This window comes from Desmodus rotundus, chromosome 12, assembly GCF_022682495.2.
Source record: "Desmodus rotundus isolate HL8 chromosome 12, HLdesRot8A.1, whole genome shotgun sequence".
NCBI classification, from domain to species: Eukaryota; Metazoa; Chordata; class Mammalia; order Chiroptera; family Phyllostomidae; genus Desmodus; species Desmodus rotundus.
In genome coordinates, this window is record NC_071398.1 from 49,424,997 (window position 1) to 49,450,721 (window position 25,725).

Consider the following 25,725-nt stretch of genomic DNA (forward strand, 5'->3'; position numbering starts at 1 on the left):
ACTGGCTTTCTCTCACCTTCTGGCTCTCCACATCTCTGACTCTCCACCTGGTCCTTTCTCTGCTTTCCTACAACTCCCCATCCTCTTGCTTCTCTGCTCTCCATTCCTTCCTTCTCTTCCGTTTCTCGCCATCCCTGCCAGTCTCCGTGCTGCCCCAGCCCGGCCCTGGTTGTCCCCAGCTCTGTCGCTGCCATCTCTGTCTCTGCGTGCGACTTCATCTCCCTTTGTGCAATTACATGCCTGCCCGTCTCTGCTCGGCATCTCTCCATCCTCTCTGCTCCTGCATCCCTCCCTCCCTCCCTGCATCCTCCCACCTCCTCGCCCTCCCTCCGGCTCCCAGGCCCGCCCCCTGCCCCGCTCCCCACCCCCTCTGAAAGGGTTAACTTTGGGGAAGGGCCCGGAGTCCCCGGATGGTGATGTCAGCTTGCCGGAGAGAAAGGACGAGGTGGCGGGGGGAGGCGGAGAGGAGGAGGAGGCGGAGGAGAGAGGGCGCGTGGGGGGGCGGGGGGGACCTCGGCCTGCAGCATCCGCCCGCCCGCACCTCAGACCCCCCCGGCGGGGGGAGGCGCAGGAAGGGGGGGCCGGCCAGGGAAGGGCTGGGGAGGGGGGGCCACGCAGCCCCCCCGGGCCATGCTGACTCCCGGGGCCTGACCCCCCCGGGCCCGCCCCCCCTCCCCCAGCTCCGCGGCCCGCCGACTGGGGGGGGCCCAGCCCAGCCCCCTGGGGACCCCCGGAGAAGTGGGGGGCAGCCGGGGGGGCCGGGACGGAGCGGTCGCCGGCCCCCACCGGAGAGACGGGGCGACCGGCCGTAGGGGGGGCGGCCGGGGTGCCGGTCGGGCCGGGACCAAGGGCACCATGTCGTCCGGGGCCAAGGAGGGAGGCGGGGGCTCCCCCGCCTACCACCTCCCGCACCCACACCCACACCCACCCCAGCACGCCCAGTATGTGGGCCCCTATCGGCTGGAGAAGACGCTGGGCAAAGGACAGACAGGTGAGCCAGGGGAGGGGACACTTGGGGCGGGGGCAGGGGGAGCTGGGGGCAGAGGGCGGGACTCGGGTGTTCAAAGGGCAGGGGCTGGTTGCCCAGACCCCTGGGTCTCTCTACACAGAAGGGACTTGGGGTCCAGCCTGCCTGGTCCCCAGGATGGAGGGTGGAGAGCGGTCTCAGACTCTGGGGTCCTGGGGAGAAGGGGGCTAGGGGCCTGGACTCCTGGAGGGTGACGCGGCCCAAGGGCTCCCTCCCAGCAGGGGCAGAGGTTGGAGGGCTGTGGCCGCTGTGGGGAAGGGAGGCCAGCCTGCAGCAGGGACCGCGGTATTGGGAGCGGAGGGACTTGGTGCAGTACAGCCGCAGGCCGGGGTGACCTGCCGGACGGGGGTGCTCCCCCGCGGAAGCGGCTTCCCTCTGCACTGCCCTCTGGCCTCAGAGGGCCGCGGGGTGACAGGGAGTGAGGCTGGGGTGATGGTGTGCACAGAATCCTCCCCCTTCTCCAGCATGCTGGCTCCGTGTGGGGACCAGGGACAGAGAGGTGGAAGGTGGAGGAGAGAGGCAAAGCGCCCGGCAGTGCTGTGGAGGGGTCATCCTTTGCTGTTGCTAAACCCTGGCCACCAGCCATGGCCTCTTTCCTTCCGGGTGGGGGTGGGAACTGAACACCTGTGTCTGGGGGATGGGTCTAGGGTATCTAGGAAACTGAGGGGCCAGGGTGTGAGGTAGGTGGGGAGAGTCAGGCTGCCAGATCCTAGTTATCAGTGTGTGAAGGTGTTGCTGACCTGAATTCCAGAGTTATGGGGAGGAAGGGGCCCTGGGCCTGGGGTCTGACAGAGGAGGCAGCCAGGAACCAGGACTCCTGGGTCTGAGGGAGGAGGGGCTGGGGGCCTGGACACCTGGGTCTGGGGGGAGGAGGGGCTGGGGACAGGACTCCTGGATGTGGCCTTGGGGTTTCCTTGAGGAGTGGGTATACCCTTGCAGTTTGCATGCTCCCAGCTACAGTTGCAATGAACAGTAGATGAAAGAAAGAGATTGCAAGGTGAGGGTTTGGGAGCAAGTGGAGAGGATGGCATGGAAAGGGAGCAAACATGAAATTCTATTCCTGGGGAGACATGGAGTCTCCAGAAGACTGAAGCACAGAGAATTCAAGGAAGTGATGGGTTGAAGGAGAGAGGGTTGAAAAGGCTGATGAGGGAGACCAAACTATGGCGGCCCAGTGGAGAGGTGAACTTACACAGAGAATTGGGGTGAGAATCAAGGGCAGCTGTGGGTGGAAGGACAGTCCAGAGGGACAGAATTGGGCACCAGGGAGTGGGGAGACAGCTCTGTTGTGGTCATGGCAGCTGATGGCTCACAGGAGTTGAGGTTGGGGTGATCCAGGCCCCTGTGGAGCAGCCAGCAGGGGAAGAGGGAAAGGAGGTGGCAAGGGGGGCTTAGGAGCAGAACTGGGAGGGTGCTCTGAGAGCACACCCCACATTTTAAAAAAAGATTTTCTTTATGCCCTGGCCAGTGTGTCTCAGTGGATTGAGCACTGATCTGCTAACGAAAGGGTCGCTGGTTCGATTCCCAGTCAGGCCACATACCTGGGTTGCAGACTAGGTCCCCTGTGGGGGTCATGCAAGAGGCAACCACATATCGATGTTTCTCTCCCTCTCTTTCTCCCTCCCTTCCCCTCTCTCTAAATATAAATAAATAAAATCTGTTTTTAAAAAAGAAAGATTTTATTTATATTTTTAGAGAGAGGAAGAGGCAGGGAGAAAGGGGGAGAGAAACATCAATGTGCAAGAGAAACATCAATGGGTTGCCTCTTGCATGCCCCCAACCAGGGACTGAACCTGAAACCCAGGCATGTGCCCTGACCGGGAATCCAACCTGTGACCCTTGGGTTTGCAGGCTGGCACTCAACCCATTGAGCCACACCATCAGTGAACATCCCACATTTTAAATTCTGCTCCCCAGGGCTGGTTAAACTTGGGGTCCACTGCATCACGGGCCAGAAGGTCGCTATCAAGATCGTGAACCGGGAGAAGCTGTCAGAATCGGTGCTGATGAAGGTGTGTGTGTGTGTATTTCAGGGGAGGGAGGCCCTTTGGGAACAGGGTGGGAGGGAGAGAGGCCTTTCTGACCTCCGTTCCTGACACCATCACTGTCACCACCACCCCTCTACCCCCCAGGTGGAGCGGGAGATCGCCATCCTGAAGCTCATCGAGCACCCGCACGTCCTCAAGCTCCACGACGTCTACGAGAACAAGAAATATTTGTAGGTATTTATAGACACCCGGCCCTCCCATGCACCCTCCCCAAGTTCCTCAGGTGGGACCCTTCTGGAAACAAGGCCTGGAGGGGCTTGGGGAAACTTGAGGTCTCTTGGCTGGGCCACTGAAGGCCCAGTCCCTTCCCTATTGCACAGGGACCCACACACATACACACACACATTGAACCCTGGTTGTTCCCACGCTGACCTGGCTGGGTGGTGAGGGTGGAATATGCCCCAGCAATAGGACTGCCAAGCCTGAGCCACCCTGAGTGGGGGACAGAGGCTGACCCCATCAAGCTGCAGGGGACACTGTCTCCTGGATAATGTGGAAGCACTCAGCTAGACCCAACTTGCTAAGAGTAGATTCCCCCATTTGCTAAGGCAATGGGGTCCAAGGACCCCTGCCTCCCCCCAAACCCCTGTTCAGCAGCATCAGTGGACCCCTCCGCCCCCAATGTAACTCTAAGTGCTGACTGAGCACCCCAACAACGGGACTCCTTAGGAGTTTGGAGTCCCTATCTCAAAGTCAATTACCCCCCCAGGAAGGGGGGTGGGGTCCAGCTGTCCAGGCTTCAGACAATAGGCCTTTGTCTGGACTCTGGTGACCCAAGGGACAGCTGGGCTGCAGGAGAGGAAGAGCCCCACTGCCCACCCCTTCCCCTGTGCCACCACACAGTCCCCAGGATGAACTGGCTCCAACACCCATCAGATCCTGGGGTGGGTTTCCCAGGCTGGGAGCTGCTGTGACCCCAGGTGATCATGGGAATTGTAGTCCTGTGGCTTCCCCAGGTGTTGCTGTGGCTGCAGGTGCAATCACTCCCACTCAGAGGGAGTTCTGCTTCCCACAGGAGGCTCATCCTTCCAAGGGCGCATAGAAATGTGCTTTTGTTTCACAGGGCCTGATGGGAGTGACAGTTATACACTCCCAGAGCCTCATGGGATTTGGAGTTTTTAGAATCCAGGTGGCTGATGGGAGGTAGAGTCTAGGTCCCAGAGCCTTATGGGAATTGGGAGTTTTTTTTCCACTTGGGGCTAATGGGAATTGTAGTCTTTTCCTTCACAGATGCTGACTTAGATTGTTGCACACTGCCATCATTATTGCCAAGAATTAGTGATAATTTGAGTTTCTACATCCCAGATGCTTCCGGGAACAACAGACTTGGCTTTCCAGGGGCTAATGGGTGTGGAGGGTGGAGGAGTCTTTATTTCTCAGAATCCTATGATAATTGGAGGGTGTGTGGGGGGGTGTCTTTGCCCTCCTGGTGCAAAAGGAGTTGCCTTAACTCCTGAAACAACTAGGAGTCAGGGTGTTAATACTCCTCAGGGTGGCATAAGGGTGTTTGCTGCCCAGGGCTGATGGCAACTGAGTGTTGGCTTCCCAAAGGCAGGTGGGAATTAGGGTCTCTTCCACTCGGGGGCTGATGGGAATTGGAGTCTTTACCTCCCAGGGGCTAATTGCAGACTTTGCCTCATAGATATTGACAGGTGAAGTGGTGCCTGAGAATAGAGAAGAATTCCGCTATGTGTAGCCCGGGAACCAATGAGAATCAGAATTTCAGCTTTCCAGAGGCTCATGGAAATAGGGGTCTTTATTTCCTAGGGGTCTAGGAGAATGGGGATCTCTGATTGCCTTATTTTCTCAGGACAACTCTAAGTCAAAGTGTTGATCACTCAAGTTGACTTGGGTGTCTCTCTGCTACTCAGGGCTGATGGGAATTGCGTTTCTACTTCCCAGTGGCTGGTGGGAACTGGTATCTCTACCCAGGGTTGATGGGAATTGGAAGCCCTTCCTCCCAGGGACCCATGGAAATTGGAGGTTCCTCCCAAGGACTCACAGGAATTGGGATTCTCTGCCTCCAGGGGCCAGTGGGATTGAAGTCTTGTGTTGGGGTCAAGGGACTGATGGAAGACGGAGACCAGGCAGGCTCTTTGGTCCTCCACATGCCCCTTCCAGCCCTCTGCCTCCTCCATGTCCCTCAGGTACCTGGTTCTGGAGCATGTCTCTGGAGGTGAGTTGTTTGACTACCTGGTAAAGAAGGGAAGACTAACCCCCAAGGAGGCCCGGAAGTTCTTCCGCCAGATCGTGTCTGCGCTGGACTTCTGCCACAGCTACTCCATCTGGTGCGGACCACAACCACTAATCTGCTTCCAGTCTCTGTGGGTTCACCTTTTGGGGTGTTTCATAGAAATAGAATCCTACTGTGTGCAGCCTTTTAAGACTGACTTCTTTCACTTAGCAAAAGGTTTTCAAGGTTCATCCATGTTGTAGCAGGTGGCAGTGCTTCGTTCCTTTTCGTGGCTGAGTAATGTTCCGTAGTGTGGATTGACCATATTTGTTCATCCATTCACCACTTGATGGACATTTTGGTTCTTTCTCCTTTGGGACTATTACGAATAATGTGGGCATTCATGTACAGGTTTTGGTGTGTACTTATGTTTTCAGTTCTCTTGGGTACGTACCTAGGGGTAGAATTATTGGGTAACGTGCTGACTCTGTGTTTAGCCTTTTGAGGAGGTATAAGACCATTTTTCAAAGTGGCTGCACCAGTCAACAACCCCACCAGCAGCTGATGAGGGTTCCCATCTCTCTACATCCTTGCCAACATTTGTTATTATCTGACTTTTTGACAATAGCATCCTAGTGGGTATGAAGTAGGATCTCATTGTGTTTTTAATTTTTTTATTTATTGATTTTTTTAGACAGAGAGGAAGGGAGAGAGAGAAATATTGATCTGTTGTCCCACTTATTCATTCATTGGTTGATTTTTCCATGTGCCCTGACTGGGGATTGAACCTGCAACCTTGGTGTATTGCTATCCAACTGAGCTACCTAGACAGGGCTCACTGTGGTTTTAACTTACCCTGGAGAGCTGATGATGTCAAACATTTGTCCATGTGTTTATTGGCCATTTCAGAGAAATGTCTATGCAGGTTCTTTGCCCATTATTAATTGAGTTACCTGTCTTTTGATTATTAAGTTGTAAGAGTTATTTATTCGAGGGACAAATCCGTTATCAGATGTATATTTTTCAAGTATTTTCTTCCTATCTATGACATACTTTTGCATTTTTATAACAGTGTCTTGTGAAAAGCAGTATTTTAAATTTTGATGAACTCCAATTTGTTGATTTTTTTCTATTATGGTTGATGCTTTTTCTGTCCCATTTGAGACATCTTTGCCCAGCTCAGCATCGCTAAGGTTTTCGCCTCTGTTTTATTCTAGAAATTGTGTTGTTTTAGCTCTTGCAGCTAGGCCTGGGACCCATTTCCACAATTAGTGTTTGTATATGGTGTAAGGTAAGGGTTGAGGTCCATTTCTTTGGCCTATGAACTCACATATGAAAAGATTCTCCTTTCTTCACTGACTTACCTTCAACTCTCAAAACAGAATATTAGATATGCAACATTTTTATGATTAATTCCAGTGCAAAATGGGTGCTTTCACCTCGTCTTTCAACATCATCTGTTTGCACCTCACCTTCTCTGGGGTGGGGATTGAAGGTGGGGTGGGGATCAGGGTGAAGGGGTTCAGATTTGGGGGTAAAGCTGAGAGACACAAAGTGAGCCCATTTAAATTGTCAACACACCTCCCTATTGGCAAGACTGGGTCATTAACCCTGACATTAAAAACACTGACCTCTAGGGGGAGATAGTCTGTATATTTAACAACCAGCATGACCCAGTTACTGACCACTTCCAACAGAAGCTGTGGAATCCTTGGGCGTCACCTCCCCTCAGACATTAACCCTTAAATCTTGAGGAGCTTGGCCCAGGGAATATGATGAGTGGGTCCCAAGGGAGGAATCAGTGACGAGCTTGGGATGGCTGTATTTTATTTTTGTTATTCAGTAAGGAAATATTTTAATATTTAAAGAGCCAGCCCAGTATCAGCCCTGCTTACCTCAAAAACTCTCACTTCATACATATTCAAATACTCGTGGATAAAATAATATGACATCTGGGATCTCCCACAAAATAATCCAGTGGGAGAAGGAGAGTGTATGTAGGGGTGTGGATGAGAGATGCTCCCAGAGTTGATAATGCGGGATTTTTCCTTAAAGATTTTATTTTATTTCCTTAAAGATTTCCTTAAAGGTGAGGTGGGGGAGGGAGAAAGAGAGGGAGAGAAACATCAGTGTGTGGTTGCTTCTTTTGCACCCCCTACTGGGGACCTGGCCTGCAACTCAGGCATGTGCCTTGACTGGGAATTGAACCAGTGACCCTTTGGTTTGCATGCCGGTGCTCAATCTACTGAGCCACACCAGCCAGGGAGGTTTCCCTGTATTCTTCTCTCCATTTTGGGACATGTGTGAAATTGTCTATCAAAGTTTCCAGACGTGTCTCCCTTTGAAAGATGGCGAATGGGGGCCTAGGCCTCCTGGAGGCCTGAGCCCCTCCTGCCTGTCTCAGCCACAGAGACCTGAAGCCCGAGAACCTGCTTTTGGATGAGAAGAACAACATCCGCATCGCAGACTTCGGCATGGCGTCCCTGCAGGTGGGAGACAGCCTCCTGGAGACCAGCTGTGGGTGAGTCCAGGCACCGTGTCCTGAGTCCCGGGGAAGGGTGAGAAGCCTGTCACAGAGGCTCACGTCATCTCTCTCCCTCAGGTCCCCCCACTATGCGTGTCCAGAGGTGATTAAGGTGAGTGTGGAGCAGGTAGAGGAGAGCGGGGTGGAGTCAAGCTGGTGGGGAGGTGAACGTCACAGCTGGTTCTGCCCTCTTCCAGGGGGAAAAGTATGACGGGCGCCGGGCTGACATGTGGAGCTGCGGCGTCATCCTCTTCGCCCTGCTGGTGGTAAGGTGCCCTAACTTCTGCCCCGTTTCGAAAACAATCCTGCCTGGTGGGAACAGAGCACAGGACGTTCCATCTTCACCCCAGGGCTTGTCTCGCCAATATTTAACTGATACCAGGAAGATGTGCAGGGTATCCACCAGCGGGCCAAGATCCCGGAGCTAACTATTCGGCCACAGAAGAGTGGGATGGTCCAGGGGGTGCCCGAGTGGGATGGGAGGCCAGGAGCCCTAGGAGGGCTTGGGACCGTGGCTGGTCATTTGTCCCCCAGGGGGCTCTACCCTTCGATGATGACAACCTCCGCCAGCTGCTGGAGAAGGTGAAACGGGGTGTCTTCCACATGCCCCACTTCATTCCTCCAGACTGCCAGAGCCTGCTGAGGGGCATGATTGAAGTGGAGCCTGAGAAAAGGCTTAGTGTGAGTTGGGAGGACCGGGATGGGGACAGGGCAAGGGACACTGGGAGGCGAGGGCAGAAGCCCTCGGGGAGTCTTGAGGATGGGTTTCCAGGAAGGGCCTGTCGATCCCTGGGGTGACAGCTAGGAGGGGAGTCCCTGGGTGAGCCCACTATCCTGGAAACATACCACGACCAAAAAAAAAAAAAAAAGCGGGGGGGTGCATGCGCAGGCTTGCCCGCCCGCCCGGATGCCCCTGAGCTGGTGGGTCCTCAGTCTTCGGATTGCGCGATTGCAAGGCAATACGCTCAATGGCCACTTGGGGGAGACATGAACCGCCATCCAGCTCTTGGTGACCACCCCCCCCCACACCCCAACATCACCCCATCAACTTTCATTGTGGCCAACTGTGATCCTACGACCTCATTTCTGCTTCTCTACGACCCACCCCCTCACAGCTGGAGCAAATTCAGAAACATCCCTGGTATCTGTGAGTATAGGGGAACTGGACACCTGGGTGCCTGGGGGAGGAAGAGAGTGGGGCCCAAATATCAAAGGGCCCCAAAGCAGGAGAGCCAGAGCTCGCTAGGGGGTTGGATGCTGAGGTTCCTGAATGAAGCTGGGTTAGGTACTTTGATGTCTGGATTTGAGGGAGGGTGGGGGCCTAGACTCCTGCGTTCCCCAGAAAGGTGCAGGTTGGGACCCAGGACCCCTGGGGCTCAAATGAAGGCGAGGGTTTGAGTCTGGGTTCCCTATGATATTTCTTCCCCTCCCCAGGGGCGGGAAACATGAGCCGGACCCATGCTTGGAGCCAGCCCCAGGCCGCCGGGTGGCCATGCGGAGCCTGCCATCAAACGGAGAGCTGGACCCCGACGTCCTAGAGAGCATGGCTTCCCTGGGCTGTTTCAGGGACCGGGAGCGGCTGCACCGTGAGCTGCGGAGCGAGGAGTAAGACACCCCGCGCCGCTAACACACACTCCCCGCCCAGGACAGGCGAACTGCAGTTGTTCCGGGGGGGGGGGGGGGGGGGTGCCTAGCCTCCTGCACGTGCAGACCCTCCAGACTCTGTAGCTTAACCTTCCCCCGTGGAGCTGTTTCCGGAGGAACCACAAGGGGGCAGTAGGACCAGCAGAGAAAAGGCAGAAACCCTACAGAAAAGTATTAGCATGAGACAGACTTAACTCTTTTTTTAAAGATTTTATTTACTTATTTTTAGAGATAGGGGAAGAGAGGGAGAGAAACGCTGATGTGAGAGAGGTCGATCAGTTGCCTCTCACACACCTCCAACTCACCGTCAACAGGGTAGCACAGGCATGTGCCCTGACTGGGAATTGAACCTGCAACCTTTTGGTTTTGGGAGGACGCTCAACCCACTGAGCCACACCAGTCAGGGATACTGAGACAGATTTAGACGGTGCCTCCCCTAGTACTTACATAGAGTAAGTGTTCAAATGTTAGATATTATTATTTTTTAGTAAAATGAGACTGAGATGCACACCAAGACAAAGGAACCTAGGAATATGGAACTGTATATAGAGATACTGGATGGACTAAGCAAGCTCCCAGAGAGCCACAGCTGCAAGGTGGGGATGAGCCCACCTCTGGGACCTGACCTCTGACCCCCACCATCTCCTACCCTCCATAGGGAGAACCAAGAAAAGATGATATATTACCTGCTTTTGGATCGGAAGGAACGGTACCCCAGCTGTGAGGACCAGGACCTGCCTCCCCGGAATGATGTTGGTGAGAAGGCAGGGCTGAGAGTCCAGGCCCTGGATTTCCGACGGGCCAGGGGGGCAGGGGGAGAGCTGCAGAACTGATTTGCTCTGTGGCCTTGGTCAAAACCCCTCTTTACTTGAGCCTCAGTTTCCTCGTCTGTCCGAGTGCCACGTAGAGCTGTACAAATCAGTCTTTCGATCTGCCTCCAGACCCCCCTCGGAAGCGTGTGGACTCCCCCATGCTGAGCCGTCATGGGAAGCGGCGGCCAGAGCGGAAGTCCATGGAAGTCCTGAGCATCACTGATGCCGGTGGTGGCGGCTCCCCTGTACCCACCCGACGGGCCCTGGAGATGGCCCAGCACAGTCAGAGGTGGGAACCCTGCCCCTACAGTGGGATCCCCAGGCCTGGGTGGGGAGGGAGTTCAAGGTTTTAACCCCAACGCCACCTCCACCGTACTGTGTGATTGGTCCAAGTCACCTGCCCTCTCTGGGCCTTATTTCCTCATCTTGAAGGAGTGTGGAAGGGAGAGGACCCCTGAGCCTTTAAACCATCCTTCCTGATTTTTAAACATTTGTCCTGGAAACAGATCCCGGAGTGTCAGTGGAGCCTCCACCGGCCTGTCCTCCAGCCCTCTGAGCAGCCCGAGGGTAAGGCCAGACTCCCAATGAGCGGAGAAGGGGTAAAGGGGGTGAAGAACCTGTGCAGCAAAGATCGAGCGGCAGAAACTCCAATTTCCGTCAAGACCCAAAGCCATATTAGTATTTTAGTACATTGGCCATTTCCACCTCCATAGGGTTGGGTTTTCAGTGTGTCTGAAGGGTTTACTCATTTAACAGACGCTAATTGAGCGCCTACAATGCACCAGTCTCAGCTGGTTACAGAGATAAACATGATAGGAAAAGTCCCTGCTCCGTTAACTATAGCGGTGGGAGATAATAGGACTACAAGGTCCAACATGCCTCGGGGTTCACCTGCCTAAGTGTGTGCCAGTGGGGCGCCTAGAGCCTCCTGGGAGTTGTAGTCCATTCTCACCTTCCTCCACTCCTTTGCAGAGTCCGGTCTTTTCTTTCTCCCCGGAGCCTGGGGCTGGAGATGAGGCTCGGGGAGGGGGCTCACCGACTTCCAAAACGCAGACGCTGCCTTCTCGGGGCCCCAGAGGCGGGGGCGCCGGGGAGCAGCCCCCACCTCCCAGTGCCCGCTCCACGCCCCTGCCTGGCCCTCCAGGCTCCCCGCGCTCCTCCGGGGGGACCCCCTTGCACTCGCCTCTGCACACGCCCCGGGCCAGCCCCACTGGGACCCCGGGGACAACGCCGCCCCCAAGCCCTGGCGGTGGCGTCGGGGGAGCCGCCTGGAGGAGTCGTCTCAATTCCATCCGCAACAGCTTCCTGGGCTCCCCACGCTTTCACCGGCGCAAGATGCAGGGTACGGGGTCCATAGGGGCGCAGGGGCTGGGAGGTAGACTTCTGGGTCCTAATGGAGGAAAGCGGCTGGGAGCTAAAATCTGGGTCTTCAGAGCAAGGGGCAGGGTCCCGGATTCCCACATCATAGGATAAGATGGGGTCGTGAGCAGAGATGCAGTTGTTGGGTAGAGATGAAGTGAGCTCTAAAGGGCACGCCCATTCATATTTTGGCTCTCCTTCCTATTGATTCATGACAAGCAAGCACCACCCCCAGAGGGCGTGACCTAACAGGGGGTTAGCGTCCCTCGGAGGATTATTAGGCTGCTTGCCATTTGGGGCTTAGCTCCTGGGCTGGGTGAATAGACACTGGGTCTGGACCCCATGGTTGGATGCGACGGCTGACCTGTGTGCTGCTGACGAGTCTGATGGGCTAGTGTCGACCATGCTCTCCCCTCCCCAGTCCCCACCGCCGAGGAGATGTCCAGCTTGACACCAGAGTCCTCTCCAGAGTGAGTGCCACAGGGAAAGGAAGAGACGGGATGGAGGGTGGGGGGGGTTCGTTCTCTTAGCCCCCTCCTGACCCTCCTCCCCAACCATTCCCTCCTGCTCAGGCTGGCAAAACGCTCCTGGTTTGGGAACTTCATCTCCCTGGACAAAGAAGAACAAATATTCCTCGTGCTAAAGGACAAACCGCTCAGTAGTATCAAAGCGGACATCGTCCATGCCTTCCTGTCGGTATGGGGCCTGGGTCCGCACACCCCCTGGCCACCACAGAAAGACAGTTCACAGAAGCCCCCAGGATTCACCACCTGGGCACGGGCCTGACTTCCTCTCGGGGTTCATGGGATTAGTAGTTTTCCAGCCAGAGTTTGGGTTTGGTCATTGCAACAGTAGGGAGGCAGGAGAGATTTGTTGTGCCTTGGGGCCTGGAAGTGGTAAAATAGGATCCTGAGTTACAGTTCCCCACATACTAGTGTCCCCTGAGGACTGGTGAGGTGACACCTCCCTACCATTACGTTGGGAATCAGTTGCTCAGCCATTTATTCTATACAACCTGTTCGTAGTACGATCGGAAACTACAAATCCCAGCGGGCAATGGGGCCTTCTGCTGGCTTTCCTTATACTTTGGCCCCAGTGGCTGATGGAACTTGTAGTTCATAGGGCAAAGGCAGCTGTAGGGTTGACTATCCATTCCCCCAGCAACCAGGTCACTGGAGTCACCCCCTCTTTATGTTCCCCGGCTCTCTCAGATCCCCAGCCTGAGTCACAGTGTGCTGTCACAGACCAGCTTCAGGGCCGAGTACAAGGCCAGTGGTGGCCCCTCCGTCTTCCAGAAGCCTGTCCGCTTCCAGGTGGACATCAGCTCCTCTGAGGGGCCAGAGCCCTCCCCACGACGGGATGGCGGTGGCGGCGGCGGGGGCATCTACTCTGTCACCTTTACTCTCATCTCTGGTAAGTTTCCTGGACTAGACTGGCCCCCGGCCCGGTGTTTAGGACGCTCACAACGGCTGAAATCGGATCACAGCCCAGCAGTGCTGTGTGAAGGAGGAGAGAGAGCTCGGCTGTGCTTGACCCTGTGAGCCCCCTCCTCACTCAGACCCCCACATCCTCCGCTTCCCCCTTTTGTCATTCACATTTAACCTCTTAACAGTGTTTACAACGTGCCTAGTGCTTTCATCGTACTATTTCCTTTGATGTGTTAGCAATCACCCACTGGATAGGAAAATTGGGTTCTAAAGAGGTAAATGGACTCTCTGTCACACTGCACACCATGACAGAGGTGGGCTCAGCGTAGGCCTCCTGGCCTTACAGTGCAGAGCTCTTCCTCCAACTTTAAGATTGTATATAAGAAGAGCAACAATGCTAGGCGCTGCTGTCAGGCCACTCATCCATCAACCCCTGCACCCAGAGCAGACATTACCAATCGATCACAGCACTTCCTGCAAGCTCAGCCACAGTCTCAAACTCCAAGCAGCCTCGACCAATCAAGAGTTGGCACAAGAGATGAAAACCACAGAAATGCATTGTTTCTGATTCTACTTGGTTCCTGAGTCCTGATAAGAAGAGTTTGGTGAAGGAGGGATACTTCTGTTTGTTGTCCTTGTCACCAGTCTCAACATGTCACAACTGGGAGTCGCTCCCAGAGTTTCTAAGCCAGGCTGCAGTGGGACATAGGGGTGTTATGTTACATCACCAAAATGAATTATGGCTCTTATTGTTCTTCCTTAGAAACTAATAGGCAGAAGTTTCTCAATTTTAAGACCTTTTTTCCCCTCCCATTAATTTTTCTTACATTTCTGGCTCTTCAGGGCCTCCACTAGAAAATAACAAGTAACAGAACCTATTTCAATAGAAAACAACACCCATTGTAATTTAAGTCCAACATTTCTTAGCTCCATTTGCAAACCATGGATTGACGCACAGCCCCAACAGAGGTGGGGACACTGAGACCAAGAGAAGGAGAGTCCTTTGTTGCATGGAGGGACCGGGTTCCACAGGGCGGGAGGTCCTTCCCTGTCCCTGTCGTTCCCCAAGTACTTCTGTTTCCCTGCCCCTTCCAGGTCCCAGCCGTCGATTCAAGCGCGTCGTGGAGACCATCCAGGCACAGCTACTGAGCACTCACGACCAGCCCTCCGTGCAGGCCCTGGCAGGTGGGAGGCAGGTGCTGGGTGCGGGCTGTCTAACCTTCTATCCTGTGGGGTGGAGGGGAGACTTCCTGGTGATCAAGTGCTGCAGCATTTGGTTTGCAGGTGATGCTGTAGCTGTGGGGAAGCAAGGCCCGCCTGTTGTTGCGTTGAGGCCTCACCTGCAGAGCTGAGAGCAGGATCCTGGAGAAGCTGGGGCCCTTTCTGGCCCTGCTGGGCTGCCTGTCAAGGATACAGCCTTGCCTGCAAGCTCGGGCTCTGTGCTCCAAGGGGTGGGGCTTCCTGGAAGCCAGCCTTGTTGTCAGGGAGTGGGCTTCCCTAGCAACTAGGGATAACCAGAGCTCCTAAGTGAAAGGAGTCCTGCTCAGCCCCACTCCTGAGATATGGTGGGAAATAGAATGAATCTGTTTCGTTTGCCCAGGTGAAACAGAGCAGGCAAATAGGACCCAGCCAGGATGGCAGGAGCCTGGGTGGCCTTGTCCCCAGAGAAGGCCCACTCCCAGGGTCAAGTCAGCTTGGGAGCAGTGTCCACCAAAGTCAGAAATGACAAGGCTAATATCCAGGCGTCCGGAGAGCCAGAACACACTCCCTCCTGGAGGCTGGGGAGTGGGGGTGTCTGGTTCTGCCTTTCCAGAGGCCTCAGGCCCACATTCCTTTGCTTATCTCCCATAGTCACAGCTGGCCACCCCGGGCCTCTTTGAAAGTCACTTCTGACTCTGACCTCACCTGGGAGGAGTTCCCAAAGGGTTCTTTTTAGAGACTCACCCAGATAACCCTGCTCCATGCGTCACCCCTGGGGCAACCAGAATTCAAGTTCGGTCCCCTGAACCTTTCTAGTTCCAAAGAAAGCTGGCCTTAGCAACCAGGGTTCCCAAAAGGGCATACCCTCAAAGATGAAGGACCAACAGGCACCTGGAGCCTTAGCCACTCGTCTTATAAAGGGGAAGAGGCAGGAGGTGACCTCCAGTTCTGCCTAATGAGGGGAGGGGAGAGCAGAGAGCCATGCAGTATTGGTTGCTAAGACAACAAGGACTCTAGCAATCAGTGACTCTTAAGGGGGCCAGTCCCTGCTAGGGGACCTCAGGGACTGTTCCGGGCCCTATGGAGATTGCTAGATGAACACTGCAACCGCAGTCCCCTAATCTGGGGAAGTGTGGCCTAACACAAAGATGACTCCAGTCAGGGAGGCCCAACTGGGAGGGCCCAAGACCCCCAAACAACCTGTGGTAGGCGCTCCTGGCCCCATAGCCAAGGGGTAGCCCCTGAGCAACCAGGGTAGTGGAAGGGAAGGAGGGACCCTCTCCGGCTGTAACTTGGGGTACTCGAATCTCACCTGTTGCCACACAAGCGATCCCTTAGCAAACAGTGTCATAACCAGAGTCTCTGGGAATGTCTCCTGAAGTCTTAGGACCAAGTCTGACTCTGACAAACTTGGCCTGGTTTCCAGAGCCACAAAGGCCACAGGGGGCTGGGATGTGTGACTAGTGCTAGGGTTGCCAGGCCTGGTGGCCGGTGTGTGTCCCCCTGGCAACCAAGTTTGGGGCCGGGGCCTCAGCACGCTGCTGGAGTATGTTCCCTGGGGTTTGGCGGCCTTGGGGTTACTAGGGCCACTGGATAGTGCGAACCTCCATGCTGGCCCCAGAGCCCATGCCAGGCCGCTTCCTCCTGACAGACGAGAAGAACGGGGCCCAGACCCGGACGGCCGGTACCCCACCCCGAAGCCTGCAGCCCCCACCCGGCCGCCCAGACCCAGAGCTGACCAGCTCTCCCCGCCGAGGCCCCCCCAAGGACAAGAAGCTCCTGGCTACCAATGGGACCCCTCTGCCCTGACTCCAGGGGGCCAGGGAAGGAGGGGAGCCCCCTCCACCCCCCTTTCCTGCCCCCCAACTGTGAATCTGTAAATAGGGCCCAAGCATTACATAGGGAGGGGGAGATACAACAAACCTAGCCTTGCCCTGCAGGGGTGGGGCTCAAGGGGCCATGCCCAATGGGGTTGGGGGGTGGTTCTAGGGGGGACTGGGGGTGGGAGCTCTTTCTATTTTATTTATTGATTAATTTATTATTTTATTTATTGATCAATCTCTGCGGGATAGGGTGGGGGAGGGACGGGGTCTGGTTGGGGTGGCTTAGCAGATCCGGACGGACAGGGTCCTCTGTCCTTGTGTCATCCCCAGCCCCCACTTCCTGGGCCCCCTCCCCTCGTCCTCCCCCTCCCCCCAAGACCTTCTGTACGGATTTGCTCTCCGGAAGGAATTCTGGTTTCGCGTGATCCTGCCTGCGTCCTTGTCTCTGATTCCGCCAGCGGCAAAAAAAAACAAAACCCAACAACAAAAAACAAACATTAATAATAACAATAATAAATAGCCTTGATCAGGGATGGATGGCTGGCTGGCCGTGGCCTCTCCTCTCGCTTCCTGGGTGGCCCTGAGTGCAGGGGCGGGACCAGGTGCCTGGGGCACAAGGACACAAAGATGCCCGTCGACTAGTTGTTTTTCAGCCCCGCCACACTGTACACTGGGTTCCCCGCGGGTCAGAGACAGCAAGTTCTTTCAAGTTCATCCCTGACGGTTCACCCTCGACAGTTCATCCTCAAAGGTTCATCTCTGGGAGGCATGGAGGGGTCCAGGGGGCTGGCTTCTTTTCCCTCTGCTCTCGAGGGCAAGGCCTGGGTCAGAAGAGCTGGGAAGACTGGGCCTCGGAGGAGACGGGGGAGGCGGGCGCGAGGCTGAGGCTGGGGCCCGACTGGAGACACAGGGTGCATCTGTGCAGCTCGGAGAAGTCCACAGCCAACAGGCCAAAGAGTGCGAAGAGCAGCATGGCGACAGCCCACTCACAGACTGCAGCGGCTGAGCGACGCCGGCTGGTGTGGAGGATGACCACTGGACGCCAAGGTCAAGGGCACACCACCACGGGAAGGATCTGGGAGCCCACCATGTGCCCTATGGATGGGCTTGTCTAGGGACCCTCCTGGGATATGCTCCCCCTGGCCCGACTGGCATGACCTCTAATCCTGTCTGCATCTCTAACAGTTTCCCAGACAATTTCCCCTGCATGTCCCTTCTGTTCGTATGGCATTCCCAAGTACCTAGAACATGGTTCTTATCCTCCTGTCAGCCTCCTCTGACCTCACAAAGGCTCCAGCCGTCCCCACTGGCCTGGGCCAGACAACCAGACATGCTGCTTCTACCTCATAACACAACACAAAGGAGTTCCTGAAAATATACCCCACCCCCGCCTCCTGGCTGGTGTGGCTCAGTGGATTGAGTGCCAGCCTGTGAACCACAGGGTCACCGGTTCGATTCCCAGTCAGAGCCCATGCCTGGGTTACAGGCCAGGTCCCCTGTAGGGGTTGTGCAAGAGACAACCACACATTGATGTTTCTCTCCTCTTTCTCCCTCCCTTCCCTCTGTCTAAAAATAAATAAGACCTTTTTTAAAAAAAAGGGATTTGGAGGCGGTCCCTGAGGCCAACACCATCCCTGGCCCCATGGATCTCTGAGCAAAAGAGATGTGTGGGCACCCAAACAAGCCACTTACCCTCAGGACTGGCCTTGTTGCTCCCCTGCTCACAAGCTTTCCATAGCTCCCTATTGCCCCAAGGCAGAAACCCAAACCTCTAACCTCTCACCTTCATGCCAGAGGTCATCTGGGGACCTGCCAGGAACCTCCTCTCCTCCCCCAAGCTGATTATTGCAACCTCTGCATGCACACACCTGCGGTGTCCTCTATCCTTCCAATCTAAGCCCAAAACAGCTGGTTCTGCAAGACCAGCTCAGAGACCCATTTTTGCAGCCATCTTTATGGTCCACCCAGCTTCCCTGCAGCAAAAGGACATTTGAGCCCCACAGAGTGAGGACTCTGCAAATTACCAGCCCCAGGGGGTGGGGGGACTTTAGAAGGAGATGGGCTGGATCTCATCATCGACAGGGCCCAGCTGAGGAGAGAGGCTGGTTTGCAGAAGCAGTAGCCCTTCCCACCTACTCCATGCAAATCAGCTAGCTGCTCTGGAAAACAAACTGGGTCCATTTGGTGCAGCCAGCTCAGGACGTCAGCTTGGTTTCCTCCAGCCTGGGGAATGCCAGCATCCTCTCAGCCTCCCTTCTGTCAGCCTCCCCACAGAGGCCAGCAGTCCCCAGGGCCAAGTCTGCAGCCCCTCCTCTCTCTCAGAGCCCTGGACCTAGCAGTGACAATTATCAGTATGATGGAAACAACTCCATTTTCCAGACGTGAAAACTGAGGCTCAGATGGTGAGGCCACTCTCCCAGAGGTGTGCCTGGCTGGGTTGTGGGGTGACTCAGAAGTGAGTCGGAATCAAGTGCCACCCACTGGTGTGCTGACAAACGTTTCACAACCAGCTCTGGTTTGTAGCCTTTGTCACTTCTTGTGATGTAATTACTCCCGCCACGCCCATTTCAAGCTACAAATCACCCAACGTGGAGGTGAGGAGAGATACACACAGACAGCCCTTGAGAGCCCATGAGAAGGGCCTGAAGCCCCCCACTAGCCTCGCCATTGAACTCCATGGTGGGTCTGGGCCAAGAGACTGCCCCTGTCTGAACCTCAGTTTCCAGTCTTAGCCAGCATGATGCCCGGCACAGAACGGGTACCCCCAATGATTGGTTCAGCATCCTCCCAAGACATCTTGATCGCTCACTATGTGCCAGGCACCCATCTAGGCACCTCACATGTATTATCTGCATTCCTCACAACTCTGGGCTGGCTCTGTTATTACCTGCATTTGACAGTTGAGGAATCTGAGGCAACAAGAAGTTTTAAAAAAATACCCAGCGGAGCCCTGGCTGGTGTGGCTCAGTGGACTGAGCACTGGCCTGTGAACCAAGGGGTCGCCAATTCGATTCCCAATCAGGACACATGCCTGGGTTGTGGGCCAGGTCTCCAGTGGGGGGCATGCAAGAGGCAACCACACACTAACGTTTCTCTCCCTCTCTTTCTCCCTCCCTTCCCCTCTCTCTAAAAATAAATAAAATCTTAAAAAAAAAAAAAAAAAAAAAAACAGGGGAGTTTCCCCCAGCTAGTATGTGGATAAGGTGGCATTCCAGCCCAGGCAGCATGGCCCTGGGTTGGCGCTCTCTGATGACTGCTCATAACGAGGCCAAGAAGCGGGGAGGGGCATTCACACTAGCACAGAGCTACCCCCTCCAATGAAGAACCGCCCCCACCTCTGCCCGCATAAGGATACTGGCCACCATGAGGATGGTGCAGAGACTGCAGAGGACCAAGCGGAGTGGCCTGATCCAAGGGGTCCCGGGCTGGGGCAGGCTCTTCTTCATCTTCCAGGAGAGAAGGAGCTGCAGCCAGAAGTAGACATGGCCCACAAAGAAGGCAAAGAAGGCCCCCGTCAGGTGCGTGGCCTGCTGGTTCTTTTGCTGGAAGGAGGAGTGGGGAGAGTTGAGAGGAAGACCTGAGGGGAGGCCAGGGCCAGGAGGGGAGGAGGGGCCGCTGACCAACCCCGTGGACAGTAACTGACAACTGCCAGGCCCAGGCATCAGTTAATTGATTACATGCGTTGGCTGTCGTCAGCTCTGTGAGGGCGAGCACTTAAATCTGTTGTCCACTGCTCGGGCCTCGATCCCTAACACAGTGTCTGACACAGGGCAGATACTCACAAATATTGGTGCAATAAATCTTATATTCTCATTCCAGGTGTGGAAGAGCAGATTTTGTTGCCAAGGGGATAAAAATTGGTTTTTGGATAACAAAAGATTCTTAAATAACACAGTGGTTTGTGGCTTACTGGCATAGAGTATATGCTAGGGTAATACTTTATTTCATTTTTTGTAATATTTTAAAATATTAAAATTTTCATTCCTGCCCCAGCTGGTGTGGCTCAGTGGATTGAGTGCTGACCTGTGAACCAAAGGGTCACTGGTTCGATTCCCAGTGGGAGCACATGCCTGGGTTGCTGGCCAGGTCCCCAGTAGGGGGTGCTCAAGAGGCAACCACACATTGATGTTTCTCTCCCTCTCTTTCTCCCTCCCTCCCCCTCTGTCTAAAAATAAATAAATAAAAGCTTTTAAAAAACATTTTTTCAGTCCTGGCCAGGTATCTCAGTGGTTACAGTAGCATCCTAATTTGTCAAGTTTGCAGGTTCAATGCCCAGTCAGAGCATGTACAAGAATCAACCAATGAATGCATGAAAAAATGAAAAAATAAATCAATGTCTCTTGTTCTCTCTCCCCCTTCCTTTCTCTCCCTAAAAATCAATAAATTCAATAATGACTTAATTAAACATTTCTCCTCAGGGGAGGGATGTCATGAAGAAAAAGAAAGGTTGAGCACAGGGATAAGGGAATGAGTGGATGAATGGACATGCAGACATGATAGCGGATGTTTGCTGGCAAGCTGGAGGCAGCTTCTGGTCTGAACACCCTGTGTTTTGCCCGCCTCCAATCTTTCACCAGGAGAGGTTTGGAATCAGAGTCATGATCGTGAAATGAAATAACAAAATAAATCAGGGAGATTTCTCCTATCACGTGGGCATTTATTTCTTCTGCAGAGATCTACTGCGCTTCATGGTTAAGAATGTGGGTTCTGGAGTCTGTGAATCTGGATTTGTATCTGACCACCACGGACCAGCTGATGAAAATACCTCTCTGGGGGATTCGGCCAGGAAGGGCCCACCAAGATTTCTTGTGCAGATGAGTAAAAATAGGGCAGAACGCAAAACCTAGTACAAACTCAACCAATGTGGCAAAAGGTTAAGAATGAATGAATATGACTCATTTCATCATTAAAGGCGTGGAGGATGACAAGGAATTGTCCAACTTCCTAGTGTGCAATTCAACCACCAACAGGGAAGAAAATGAAGATACATTCCTCCTGCCGGGGGCGGGGAAGAGTCTCCCACAGGGCATTCCCTTCACAGCCTAAGAAGTCACCCCGCACCCCCGGACCGGGGGAAGAGCCACAAAGAAATACACGCCCCAGGAGGCCATGCGGGGTCCAGCCTCCGAAACAAGTAGTCAGCGGCCCCGAAGGATCCTGGGAGTTGTAGTCCCAGACTCTGCCTGGAGGGAACCCCCACTGCGTTCCCGGAGCCCATTCGGTCTCACCTGGAAATTGCCCACCACGGAGGTGCCCAGGGCACAGAGAAGCCCCGACCACAGGGTCACCTGGTTAAGCCACTTTTTGACGCCCCAGTCCCGGAGCTGGTGGTAACGGAGAATGCAGATCCAGGCAGCTGGGAGGGGAGGAAAAGTGAGCGGGAAATCCGGGCGGACCCGGGTAGGGGAAAGGTGGTGGGGTGGGGAGACTGGGGATCCAGGGGTGGAGGACAAATACGGGACTTAGGGGAGAAGGGGGCTGGGGCCTGGGCCCCTGGGTCTGAGTTGGAAGGGTGGGGGACGCGCCCAGCCCTGAAGGGGCAAGTCTGGGGCAAAGTTACCCAAAGCAGCTCCCATGTTTAGCAGCTGGCTGAAGATGCAGCTCTGAGGGGGGTACGATCCACAGAGACTGGGGAAGATAAGGGGTCATCCTGTGGCTCCATTGCGCCAGCACCCCCTCTCCTGTCTCTGGAGCCTCCCTCCCAGCGCTCTCACTACCTGATATAGGGGATGCCTTCCGTAAGGTTCACAGACCTGTTGGCGACGGCAATCGCAAAACTGAAGGAAGGGAAGACACCAAATAAGCAGTGGCTTTCAAGAGAACTTTTCTTTTTGTTACTCGTAGAAACCGACTGTTACCTCCCTCGGACCCAGGAGTCCAGGCCTCCTGCCCCTCCCCCCTCAGACCCTGGGGTTCAGGCCCCCAACCCCTACCCCCCAGACCTGGGCAGCGTCCTTCCTGTAACACTCACACGGTCCAGATGCTAGCAACAGCCCAGACGGCCAGGAAGACAGGTAGCAGGGATAGGTAGCCCCACATGCCAGGCTCTACACCGGAAGCATAGGGCCACTAATCAATCAATCAGTCAATCAATCAGTCGCTCTCTCGGTCAGGTGAGAAACCAGCCCTCAGGGTCCAGGAGCGTCATATCGGGGCTGCCTGCCTCTGAGGCCCCCATTGGCTCCCAGGCAGAAGTATGGGCCCATGGGGAGGCCGGGGGATCTGGTCCCGTGAGGCCAGCTCTCAGTCCGGGGCACTTCCCTATCTTTCAAATGGCCTCAAACCCTCATCTTGAAATTTCTCCCCAGCTTCCCTCCCCTCAGGGTCTCTCCATTGCCAGCTTCCGGGCTCCCCCAGGATGCTCACCTGCCGGTCTTGAACTCTCTCAGTCTCAGGACTGGGGCTACAGGAGTTGGGTGAGAAGTTCAGAGATGAAGGGCTGGGAGATGGGGTGGGGTTGGGGCGGGCAGAAGCTTTTCAAAGAGCCAAAGTCCACGACTGAGCGAACACCTGCAGGGCAGTAAGCACCAACAGTCTATCACTTTCCAGGGACCTCACCCCCAAACTTCCACTTCCTGGTCTGCTCCGAACCAGGCAGCACCTTAGTTCATGGGTCCCCAACTTCCTTCCTCTCACTTTATAGGTTCAACGTGCTAACCCCCAGACCCTATCCTCCCCAGGACCCACAAATCAGAGCCTCCCGCTTTCCCCAGGCTTCCTCCTTGGGGGACCCAGAAATCCAAGCCCCCAGCCCCTTCTAGAACACACACATTCCTTGCTAGCCCCCCGATGTCGAAATTCCCAGCTCTTACCTCCTCGGGTTCAGAATACAAGCCTGCAGGTCCACCTCCTTTCTGACCGCACTTTCTGTTCAGGCTGCCGGGTGTGGGGCCCCCGGCGACTCCGCCTCCTCCCTCGACTTGCGGTCCCCTCGCCGCCTTGCTCTCCCTTCCTCTCTTTCTCAGACCTAATGGGTCTGAGTTTAGGTCTGAGTTCCCCAGCCAGCAGGGCAGGCGTGGGTGGGAGGGAGGGAGACCTTGGCGATGACATCTCCATCTGAAAGCCTTCCCAGAAACCAACTGTTTCCTCCAGCAAAACCATTTGTGTTCTCTCCCATTGGCAGCCCTCCGCTTTCCGGCTCCCCGCCCGCCCTGGGTACTGGGGGATTTCTGCCCCAGCCTCCACCTGCTTTCCCAGGACCCAGGACCAAGGTCCCTAGCCCCTCCTCCTTCAGACCCTGCAGTCCAGGCTCCCCTCCCCTCCTCCCTCAGACCAGGGTTCCAGTCTCCCAAGGGATGTCTCCTCCCTCAGTACTCCACCTGTTTTTTTAATTGAGGCAAAATTCACAAAATGTAAAATTAACTACTCAAAAATATACAAGTCAGTGGCATTTAGCACATTCACAATGTTGTGCCACCACCACTTCTGTCTAATCCCAGAGCTTTTCATCTCCCCAGAAGGAAACCTGGCACCCGTTAAACACTGGCCCTCCCCGTTGCTCCTGCTCCCAGCCCCTGACCACACTCCAACTCCCCTCTGTGTCTATGGCTTTGTCCACTCTGGACATTTCATAGGAATGGAGTCATACACTCTGTGGCCTTTTGTGTCTGGCTTCTTTCACTCAGCACCATGTTTCCGAGGTTCATCGGGTTGTACAGCACATGTCAGTGCCCCATCCCTTTTCAGGGCTGAGTAATATTCCACCAAGCCCACCTCTTCTGGGGATACAGATGTCTGAGGCCCAGCTTCTCTTCCTCCATGTGGCAGGATTTCTAGGGCTCCCTGCATCCAAAGACTTTAGACTCTCAGCTTCCTTGAGAGTAAAGATGAGGAAACAGAGATAGACAGGCACAACGCACATTTCTGGGATCAGCCAAGAGTGAGATCTCACCTCTGCCCTCAGTGCGTTCCCAGGCTCCAGGGCAGATGCATTTGGATCCGACAAGGAGCTCCAACCAACATGGCACAGGGCATGGTGTCACCCAGAAGAAGGTGTGGCTAATGAGCAATGGCGGCCAGTGTGCATGGGGTTGTAGGGGAAGGTCAGGAAAAGATGCATGTGAGTTTGCAAGCTGCAGGAAGGCTTTCCAATAAAGTCCAGGTGGTTCCTGAAACCTGGCCCATGAGGGGCCAGTGCCTTTGTCTGCTGGGTTACAGAGTGTGAGACCCACTAGCAGAACTGAACCAGGACCCAAAGCTCTCAATCACCATGAAGAGCTACTGTAACAATGTACCACAAACTTAGTGGCTTAAAACCACATATATTGACCCCTAGCTGGTGTGGCTCAATGGACTGAGCACCGGCCTGCAAACTAAAGGGTTGCCAGTTCGATTCCCGGTCAGGGCACATGTCTGGGTTTCGGGCCAGGTCCCCAGTGAGGGGCTTGTGAGAGGAAACTGCACATGGATGTTTCTCCCTCTCTTCCTCTCTCCCTTCCCCTCTTAAAAATAAATAAAATCTTTAAAAAATAAAGAAAATCTTTAAAAACAACAACACTTATTTGTCAGCTCACAGGGCTGAGGGTAAGAGTCTGAAATGAGCCTTAGGGGCTGAAATGAAGATGTCGGTTGTTGGCTGGGCTGGTCCCTCCTGGAGGCTCCAGGGGAGAATCGTGTCCCCTGGCCTTTTCCAGCTTCTAGGCGCCCCTATCCCTCAGCGTGTGGCCCCTTCCTCTGTGTGCCAAGTGTCTCCCTCGGACATCTGCCTCTGTCGGCACAACCCCTTCTCTGAGAGTGACCCCCTCTTTCACCACTCAGGACCCTACAATGACGTTGGGCTCCCTCAGATAATAGGGTCTTAACTGAATCGCATCTGCGATGGCTCTTTTGCCACGTGAGATGCCATTGCCACAGGTCCCGGACATCGGGATGTGGACGTCTTTGGGGAACCGGTGCTCTGCCTCCCACAGTCCCCTTGGGTAGGAGGCTTCAGCTCCTTCCATCTTTAAAGACAGAGCATAGCCCTGGCCAGCATAGCTCAGCTGTTTGGGCATCTTCCCGCAAACCAAAAGGTCACCGGTTTGATTCCCGGGGAAGGCAGAAACCTGGGTTGTGGGCTCTGATCCACCCTGTTCAGGGCACTTGATGTCTCTCTCGAAATATCGGTGTTCCTCTCCCTCTCTTCCTCCCTTCCTCTTCTCTAACACACATTTTAAAAAGACAGTGCATAATGTCACTTGGGGTGGGGCCAGACTGCCTGGGTTTGCCGCTCCTCCTCCGCCTCGCGCTGGTGGTATGACCTGCAGCAAGCAGCCTGCTCTGTCTGTGCCTCGGTTTCCTCATCTGTGAAATGGGGATAAGAGTCACTGCCTGAGAGGGCCGCGGGGTGGAATGGAGGAGCCGATCCATATAACATGCTCAGGACGGTGTCTGACACACATGTATGTTTAAGAAGTAGCGATTGTTAGTGTGTTTATCTGGGGGTCAAGAAAAAAAAAAGGACATGGTCTGCCTTGGATGCTTGCCTGGCACATAGTAATTGCTCAATACAGGACTTTTTCCTTCCAAGGGGTGTTTTTTAGCAGCTGGTGACTGGACAGGATCAAATCTCCTGGGTTTTGTCTCTCTGTGTGCATCCGTGTGTGGACTGAAGACCCACTGTGTGCCAGCCTTGTTCTAGACCCTGAGACACAGCAAGGAACAACCAGACAAAAAGTGCCTTGGAGGAATGAGGCTCTATGGGAGGAGT

The 25,725-nt window shown here is 54.8% G+C and overlaps 2 protein-coding genes across 3 annotated transcripts; one reads left to right on the plus strand and one right to left on the minus strand.

The window, feature by feature from the left end:
* Nucleotides 1–408: 408 nt before the first annotated feature.
* Nucleotides 409–16,284, plus strand: BRSK1 (BR serine/threonine kinase 1). Its single transcript, XM_053914920.1, has 19 exons — nt 409–991; nt 2,945–3,039; nt 3,160–3,245; nt 5,223–5,363; nt 7,653–7,769; nt 7,851–7,884; nt 7,970–8,038; nt 8,307–8,453; nt 8,888–8,919; nt 9,207–9,377; nt 10,075–10,172; nt 10,358–10,517; nt 10,735–10,795; nt 11,201–11,570; nt 12,009–12,057; nt 12,160–12,283; nt 12,799–13,000; nt 14,110–14,199; nt 15,866–16,284. The coding sequence occupies exons 1-19, from the start codon at nt 856–858 to the stop codon at nt 16,021–16,023; spliced, it is 2,340 nt and encodes a 779-aa protein (XP_053770895.1). The 5' UTR covers nt 409–855; the 3' UTR covers nt 16,024–16,284.
* A 450-nt stretch (nt 16,285–16,734) lies between these two features.
* Nucleotides 16,735–23,006, minus strand: TMEM150B (transmembrane protein 150B). 2 transcript variants are annotated; one of them, XM_045203804.2, is made up of 8 exons: nt 22,850–23,006; nt 22,404–22,547; nt 22,009–22,084; nt 21,791–21,814; nt 21,598–21,665; nt 21,266–21,393; nt 19,393–19,579; nt 16,735–17,072 (listed from the first exon to the last, which is right to left on the minus strand). In XM_045203804.2, exons 3-8 carry the CDS (start codon nt 22,074–22,076, stop codon nt 16,864–16,866), a joined length of 684 nt encoding a protein of 227 aa, XP_045059739.1. In that variant the 5' UTR covers nt 22,077–22,084; nt 22,404–22,547; nt 22,850–23,006; the 3' UTR covers nt 16,735–16,863. The 2 variants fall into 2 exon arrangements, with proteins under 2 accessions (XP_045059739.1, XP_024426243.1); XM_024570475.3 differs by having other exon boundaries at nt 21,755–21,814.
* Nucleotides 23,007–25,725: the final 2,719 nt, after the last annotated feature.

Coding starts and splice junctions, on each gene's coding strand:
- BRSK1 (XM_053914920.1), top strand. CDS start 856: ATGTCGTCCGGGGCCAAGGAGGGAGGCGGGGGCTCCCCCGCCTACCAC. Junction 3,040..3,159: donor CAGAATCGGTGCTGATGAAG/GTGTGTGTGTGT, acceptor TCTACCCCCCAG/GTGGAGCGGGAGATCGCCAT. Junction 10,173..10,357: donor GCCTCCCCGGAATGATGTTG/GTGAGAAGGCAG, acceptor ATCTGCCTCCAG/ACCCCCCTCGGAAGCGTGTG.
- TMEM150B (XM_024570475.3), bottom strand. CDS start 22,076: ATGTGGGGCTACCTATCCCTGCTACCTGTCTTCCTGGCCGTCTGGGCT. Junction 21,394..21,597: donor AAACATGGGAGCTGCTTTGG/GTAACTTTGCCC, acceptor CTCCCCTCCCAG/CTGCCTGGATCTGCATTCTC. Junction 19,580..21,265: donor CCGTGGTGGGCAATTTCCAG/GTGAGACCGAAT, acceptor TCCTCCTTCCAG/CAAAAGAACCAGCAGGCCAC.